Source organism: Helianthus annuus, chromosome 13, assembly GCF_002127325.2.
Source record: "Helianthus annuus cultivar XRQ/B chromosome 13, HanXRQr2.0-SUNRISE, whole genome shotgun sequence".
Lineage (NCBI taxonomy): Eukaryota > Viridiplantae > Streptophyta > Magnoliopsida > Asterales > Asteraceae > Helianthus > Helianthus annuus.
In genome coordinates this window covers 163032606-163041262 of record NC_035445.2, presented here as the reverse complement: position 1 = coordinate 163041262, position 8657 = coordinate 163032606, and the positions used below count along the sequence as shown (strand labels likewise).

Below are 8657 nucleotides of genomic sequence, written 5' to 3'. Positions count from 1 at the left end.
TAAGCAATTGACTATGGAAATTCAAGTTAATGGGTTAAGTAGTTGTTATAATGGGTTATTGCTAATGGGGTTAGTTTTCTTAGCTGATGGAAGAAGATTTCCATATATTTGATTTATGTAACAGCTGTGTAATTGTGTATATTTTCTATAGTTGCCCTTGTTTAGGAATGATAGCTGTAATTCAGTGGTATTCTCCACTATATATTCTGTAACATTTTCCTTGGACAATCACAAAAACATTTACCAGTTTTCATGGTATCAGAGCTTTAAGCTCATACCATCACCTCCGCCTTTTTTTTTCTCTTTTTTTTCGCCGCAGACCACGGTCTTGCTAGCCTCTTCATTCTGTTCAGTAACGATGGGAGACAAATCCATCGACCAAATCAATGCCAAACCTAATGAAAAACTTGTTGTAGCACTTCTTCCTGCATACACAATTACAAACATTCAAAATAAGGTCCGGATCCTTGACGGGACAAAGGTCACTTATTCCTCATGGGTCAAACTTTTCACCTCACATGCCTGGCGGTATAAGGTCCTTCGTCATATCGATGGTACGCCATCACCACCAAAAAAAGATCCAACATATGAAGCCTAGGAAGTACTTGATGATGTGGTTTTACAATGGATATACAGAACTTTGTCTGATGAACTGTTGGTTCGGGTACTTAAAACCGAATCTACTGCACGAGAGGCAAGGGTTCGCATCTCTAAGTTGTCAACGCCTTCCCTTGAGGCTTACTGTCAACGCCTTAGGGAATTGGCTGATATGCTGGATGTTTTCGAAAGCCCAGTCCCAGAAAGTCTACTCATCCTTCAGCTTGTTCGCGGACTGCCACCAGAGTACGACACCACCGCCTCTCTCATCAGTCAGAACCTCCCCTCCTGGGAGGATGCTACCGGGATGCTACAACTCGAGCACCAGAGATAAATGGCTCGTGACACTCTTAGTGATGCAAACTCTAACACTGCCCTAACAGTAGTGTCTTCTGAACCAATTGCTGCAGCCACCTATGTGCCTCCCCAGCGCTGCCCCAATTCCTCCTATGCTCCCAGAGGTAATTATCGTGGTGGATCTAACAACAGACGTGGGTCTGGTAGGTCCACTCGGCCCAACTACCAAAACAACCAGACTCGTGGTGCTTGGCCCAACTACTACAGCCCACCCAACCAGCCTTGGTTTCCACCCAACACTCAAAGCTACTGGCCCAATTTGACTCCACCACCTTGCCCATACTCGGCCTAGGCTGGCTGGGGTTTGCCTTGGACACCTCGTGGACAACAGCAACACTCAGGCCCACCCGACACAACTACCGTTGGACCCTCACAACCACAACAGGTGCATGTCACTACCTTTGATGCTATGGAACCCACCCAGTTGCAATAAACTTTCTCTGCCATGACTATGCAACCTCCTGATGATCCATGGGTGATGGATACTGGTGCCTCCTCTTATCTCACACCAGATGAAGGTATGATTTCTCCACTGAAACGTTGTTAACTAAAATCTATATATGTCAGTAAGGGCTAAAGCATTCCAATTATTGGATCTAGGAACACTCCACTCCCATCCACCACAAAACCCTTTAACCTTAAAAACGTTTTATGCACACCCGATATCGTAAAAAATCTCATATTTGTTTTGCGTTTTACTATTGATAATCATGTTTCGTGCGAATTTGATCCTCATGGTTTTTCTGTGAAGGACTTGAAGAGTGGCCAGATTCTGAGCCGACACAATTGCTCTGGTGCCCTATACCATTTCACCTACACCACACCATCATCCTTTATTGCATCTTCATCAACGGACTTGTGGCATCAAAGACTTGGGCACCCGGGTCTTCCCGTTAAGCATTATCTTATTTCCAGTAATTTTATTTTGTGTAATAAACATAGTAGTACTATGCTAAGCAATTCGGGTCAAGTTTCAATTGTTACCATTTGATATTGTTCATTGTGACCTATGGACTTCTCCAATCATTAGTAAAACCGGTTATAAATATTATATGGTGCTAATAGACGATTCTACACATTTCACATGGGTATACCCACTAAAATTCATATCCGAAACTTTCTATAAATTCCAACAATTTTATACATACATTAAAAACCAGTTCCACATATCTATTAAGTCATTTTAATGCGATCTTGGAGGCGAATTCGACAATCACCACTTCAAAAACTTCTTTAATACTCATGGATTATAGTTCGCTTCTCTTGTCCTCAAACTTCCCAACAAAACGGAACTTCAGAACGCATGATTCGACGCTTAAACGATATCATGTTCTCCCTTCTCACCCATGCATCTCTTCCCCCACATTTTTGGGTAGAAGCCCTCCACACCGCCACATATTTACACAAAATCCTTCTTACCACAATCGTTCGCAATCGCACACCAACCGAAGACTTTGACCTTCGTAAACCCACTTATGATCATCTTCGCGTTTTTGGTTGCGTTTGTTACCCCAACTTATCCACCACCCGCCCTCATGTGCTTGCACCTAGATCAAAACCATACGTCTTTCTCGGTTACCCAAAAAATTTTCGCGCGTATCGCTGTTTAGACCTCAATACGGGCATGGTCACTCTATCAAGACATGTCATCTTTGACGAGTCCGTTTTCCCGTTTACTACACACTCCTCCTCTAAACCGCATGATTACACCTTTCTAGACACCGAACCTTCACCCTTAATTTTCAACCATCAAAACCCTACCTCAAACTCAAACCTAACTCCTAGTAGACCCATACTCACTCCACCACCCTCCCCACCTCCACAATAGTCCCTACCACACACTCCAACCAGCCCACCCCAACAGCCGCTACCACATAACAGCCCCGCTCCAGTCAGCACCTACTCTAGACACATCAGACCCCAACCACATCCCACTACTATTTCCAGCAGCCTATTTCCTCAACCCGTTTCACCACCCACTTCACCTCACCTCAAAACCCAGCCCAAACAAGCTTCGTCCCAATCCCACCACCTGTACCTTCCCATCCTATGCAAACCCGTTCCAAACTTGGTATACATAAACCAAAAGTACCTATCAATCTCTAGACATCCACTACACCTAACATTTCACCCCTACCAAAATCTTACATAACTGTCCTCCATAATCCACATTGGAATGCCGCCATGAATGACGAATATAAAGCATTACTTGACAATAAGACGTGGGATCTTGTACCAAGACCACCAAATGCCAATATCATTCGGTGCATGTGGCTATTTCGTCACAAATATCATTCGAATGGCACTTTACAGCGGTACAAGGCTCGTCTAGTCGTTAATGGCAAAAGCCAGCAGGTGGGCATCGACTGTGACGAGACCTTCAGCCCGGTGGTAAAACCTGCAAGTATCTAGACGGTCCTTAGTTTAGCGGTTTCACACTCTTGGCCTATCCATCAACCGGATGTCAAGAACGCGTTTTTACATGGAGATTTACAAGAAACAGTCTATATGTTTCAACCGTCGGGTTTCATTGACAAAACTAACCCGAATCATGTCTGCTTATTACGTAAGTCGCTATATGGTTTGAAGCAGGCACCACGGGCATGGTACTAACGGTTTACAAAATATATCATCAAATGCGGGTTCAAAAGTTCAATTTGTGATAACTCCCTATTTGTCTACAGAAACGGTCCTCACATGACATACTTATTGTTATATGTAAACGATATCATACTCACGGCATCAGATCCCTCTCTTTTGCAGAAATTTATTTCAGCCATGTCTCGGGAATTTGCAATGACCGACCTCGGCCCTTTGCATCATTTTTTGGGGATCTCTGTTCAACAACAAGGTCACGGTTTGTTCTTGTCACAAGAAATATATGCAGTAGACATCATATCGAGAGTAAACATGGAAAATTGCAAACCGTGTTCAACTCCGGTTGACACTCACGCAAAGCTCAGATTTATTTAGTGGAGTTACTAGACTTCCTACTCGTTTCAGCAAGCATAGTATCCTATCAACCTATCACATACGTTAAAATAAAGTCAAAACATAAAATGTATAGGTGAGTACACAAGTTTGACTAGCATATAGTATCGAAAACGTTTACGCATAACCAACATGTATCACATAGCGGGCGAAGCAAGTAACTATCAACACTATGTTCACACTTAACCACAAGACTGTGTTGTAAAGTATGCGCGACACATGTTCAGCAAACACGTGAAGTAAAGTGATGTGATCCCTAGCAACCCATGTCCACGACATGTGCTGAGTCCAAACTATAGTACTATCGTTGCTAGAGGCGGTATAGTGTAACATTGTATAAGCATAGTACAAGCATTTATAGATCACGTATAACATGCGGGAGCAGTTAGCGTTGTAAAGTGTTTGCGTTGTGTGTTGTTGTGTTTTGATATAGTGAACGTATGTAACACCCAAAAGTGAGTTAAATGAAAATGGGTTCGAGTATACTCACAGTATGTGTTTAACAAGTAAACACAGCCATGATTGGATTGAAGGGAGTGCGTTGGAGTTAGCCTGAGCATAGAACAGTAGCGTAAGCGTTGAACAATGCGTAACAGAGTGTCGAATAGTGGAGTGTTCGGATGGTGATCCGAACGAATGGGGGTAACCCATCCGAACGGATGGTCATCCAAGCGGATGACCATTTGAACTAATGTCCATTCGAATGAGTGTGTGTGTTTATAAATTGTTTTGAAACTTTGAAGTTTTCGTTGTAGTGTTTAAACAATGTAAAGTATAGATGCCAAGTCATTCGGTCAGATGGTCATCCGGACGGATGGCCATTCGACCTAGAAGTTGGTAGTTTGGAGTTTAATCAAATTGTTTTGAACAAGGACAGGTAACCTGATCGAATGGTCATTCGATCGGATGGTCATCCGATCGGATGGCCACTCGAGTGGGCGATCTGTTGTTTTGAAAACTTGAAATTTTCTAAGTTAAAAAGTTTGCGCTTTAACGGAGACGGCGTGACAACGTGTCAAACAACGGAAACACACCAAGGTCCAGCTCATTCGATCGGATGGGAATCACCCCATTCGATCAGATTCACTGATCTTGATGGAGTTTCATGTTCAACTTGTTGATCGGTCATCTCTCCGGTGGAAATCTGTTTTCAGACCGGCTCTCAACTAGGAAAATGAGTAGAGAGTCTGAATGAGCTCAGATCCCCATGGTTTTGAGCAGAAAAGTGAAGAAAAGTTGAAGAAAAGTTGAAAACAGTTGAAAAATATTGAAATCTTGTTGAGATTTAGTTAATAAGTGTGGAAATCCTTTAGATCCGAACATGAGATGATGTCACACAACAGTTTGCATAAGCAACTGAGTGAGAACCACCTTCAAGGAGTCCAAATCAGGTGATTTCGTGAAGAAAATGTTTGATTTTGGATGGAGAAGATGATGGAAAGTGTTTAAGGATGATGATTGTACAAGATTTGAGGAGAAACACTTACGAAGTTCCCTTGAATTGAGGGAAAGAGTGCCTGAAAGCGTCTTGAGTGTGTGTCGTAGGATGGAGATGTCACATCAGTGCACAGTAGTGTACGGGTAGTATTTATAGTGTGAGAGGGTGAGTTAAGTCGGTGGAGAAGTGCGAGGTGTCGAATGGGTGTTCGGTCGAATGGCCATCCGATTGGATGGTCATCCGAACGGATCTCCATTCGACCGAATGTCCATTCGGACAGCCGTGTAGTGCGAGTTAGTTTTCCAACTTTTGTTTCGTGCGTTAAGCGTTGCGTTGCATTTAATCGAGTTGCGAGTATGCGTTTGAGTGTGTAAGCGTTGCGTTGAGATATCCACATAACATTTAAACAAATAATCACACAAATAACACACATAACATAAAGTATATCTACGTTTCGAGTTCGCATTGAGATTGCGTTGAGTTTGCGTTGCGATATCGTTTAGTCTAATAAAACCATGTAACATTCGATAAAATGCGTTTAAATAGTATGCGTTGTAAACTGCGTTAAATGCGATAACTGCGTTTCAAATAAGCGTTGCAATCATGCGTTTGAAAACATAGTTTTAAATAGTTAACCCATAGCGATAATCGATATCTCAAGAGTACAAGCAATTAAGCAAGAAATGTGTCATCTGTCATTTCTTATTATAATGACCCGGAAGGTCGGGTATTTTCAATTCCTTAAACGGGTGCTTCGATATATCAAGGGAACCGTCAATCATGGCCTTCACATTACACCCTCCAAATCACATACACTTATCGCATACTCTGATGCTGATTAGGAAGGGTGCCTGGATTCGTGACGATCCACCTCCGATTATTGCGTTTTCCTAGGAGACAATCTGATCTCCTGGTCATCTAAATGCTAACCTATTGTCTCTCGTTCCAGTGCCGAGGCCGAATATCGAGCTGTTGCAAACACTGTCGCCGAAGCAAGCTTGCTACGAAACCTCCTTCTCGAACTACACATTCCCACTAAACAGGCAACTATAGTTTATAGCGACAATATTTCTGTTGTTTACCTTTCAGGGAACCCCGTGCAACATCAACGTACCAAACATGTGGAAATTAACATTCACTTCGTTCGAGAGAAAGTTCGAGTTGGAGTTGTCCATGTCTTACACATTCCTGCTGATTACCAATACGCGGATATTTTCACCCAAGGTCTTCCCCGCCAACTCTTTCAATGCTTTAAATCCAGTCTAAGCATCCGTCCTACTACAGCTCAGACTGCGGCGGTATCTTAGCTGATGGAAATCTAGAAGATTTCCATATATTTGATTTATTTAACAGCTGCGTAATTGTGTATACTTTCCATAGTTATTTGCCGTTGTTTAGGAAGGATAGCTGTAAATCAGTGGTATTCTCCACTATATATTCTGTAACATTTTCCTTGGACAATTACAAAAACATTTACTAGTTTTTAAGTTTATGATGAATAGAAAAAATGGATCAACTATTAAGTTATCCAAATCAGTTGGTTCATTCACAGATATTTAGTTTGCAGTTAATATCTATGGAGGGATAAAACATCCAAAATACAAGTGTCACCAAAGAGTTAGTGGACCCTTAATTAGCTGCCTTACTTTAACAATATTAAGATGTGTTTGATGAGCCTAAAGGCTTACCACCATCAAAGAATTGTGATCATAGGATCATTCTTAAAAATGAAGACATAAATATCAACTTAAAATCCTATAGATATTAGTCTATCTAGAAAGATGTAATTGAAAAGATGACAAATGAGATGTTGGAATATCGGGTTATCAGTAACAGCACAAGTTCCTTTACCGCTCCAGTAGTAGTGTTGGGGTAAAAAAGAAAGATGGCTCTTGGAGGACCACGAGCGACACTTGCGTCTTATCTTAGAACTCTTGAGGAAGGAGCAACTCTACGCGAAATTCTCTAAGTGTGACTTCTGGATTCTAGAGGTACACTTCCTCGGCCACATTGTTAACGAAATGGGGATACACGTGGATCCTGCTAAGATTGATGCTATCAGAAATTGGGCGGCACCGAAGAATCCTTCGGAGGTGCGACAATTTCTCGGTCTCGCTGGGTACTATCACAGATTTATTAAGGATTTCTCAAAGATCGCCCAACCTCTTACCTCGTTGACATAGAAAGGCGTTATATATTCTTGGGGGACGAAGCAGGAAGATGCTTTCCAACTCTTGAAACAAAAACTCTGCAGTGCACCAATCTTGTCTTTACCTGAGGGTACCGAAGATTTCGTAGTGTACTGTGATGCTTCTATTTAGGGTTTCGGTTGTGTGCTAATGCAACGCTAGAAGGTGATATCTTACGCTTCACGGCAGTTGAAGGTTCATGAGAAGAATTACACGACTCACGAGTTGGAGTTGGGGGCCGTGATTTTCGTGCTAAAGATTTGGAGGCATCATCTGTACGGTACCAAATGCACTATCTATACCGATTACAAGAGCCTCCAGCACATTTTCGATCAGAAAGAGTTGAACATGCGACGACGTCGGTGGGTAGAACTCTTAAATGACTACGATTGTACTATCAAATATCATTCAGGCAAAGCTAACATTGTAGCTGATGCCCTTAGTCGAAAGGAGGCAAAGCCTAAACATGTGCGAGCCTTACAGCTCACTATTCACTCAAATCTCCCTGACCAATTTCGTTCTGTTCAAAACAAAAGCGCTGAAAGAAGAAAACCTTAAGGCTGAGTACTTGTGGGGCATGGAGAAATGACTCGTGGAGAGATCTGACGGCATTTATTATTTTATGGAACGAATATGGATTCCTTTGTATGGTAATTTTAGGGAGCTTGTGATGGATGAAGCGCACAAGTCTCGATACTCTGTTCATCCGTGTTCAGATAAGATGTATCAGGACCTAAAAGTCTTGTATTGGTGGCCGAAGATGAAAGCTCATATCACGACGTACGTGAGTAAATGTTTGACTTGTGCGAAAGTCAAGGTAGAGTATCAGAAACCCTCAGTCCTACTTCATCAACCAGAAATACCCTTGTGGAAATGGGAGCAAATTGCTATGGATTTCATCACTGGTCTGCCAAGAACTCAAAACGGAAACGATACCATCTGGGTGATCGTCAACCGTCTCACGAAGTCGGCACACCTCATAGCAATCAAGGAATCTGATAAGTTCTCTCAACTTGCTGCTATTTATCTAAAGGAGGTGGTCTCTAGGCATGGGGTGCCAACCTCTATTATCTCTGATCGTAACC

The 8657-nt window shown here is 42.3% G+C and overlaps 1 protein-coding gene across 1 annotated transcript; it reads left to right on the top strand.

Annotated features, from left to right (window-relative positions):
- Window positions 1-358: 358 nt before the first annotated feature.
- On the top strand, window positions 359-931 carry LOC110902214. The gene is made up of 2 exons (XM_022148926.1): window positions 359-528; window positions 637-931. Exons 1-2 carry the CDS (start codon window positions 359-361, stop codon window positions 929-931), a joined length of 465 nt encoding a protein of 154 aa, XP_022004618.1.
- The last annotated feature ends 7726 nt before the right edge of the window (window positions 932-8657 follow it).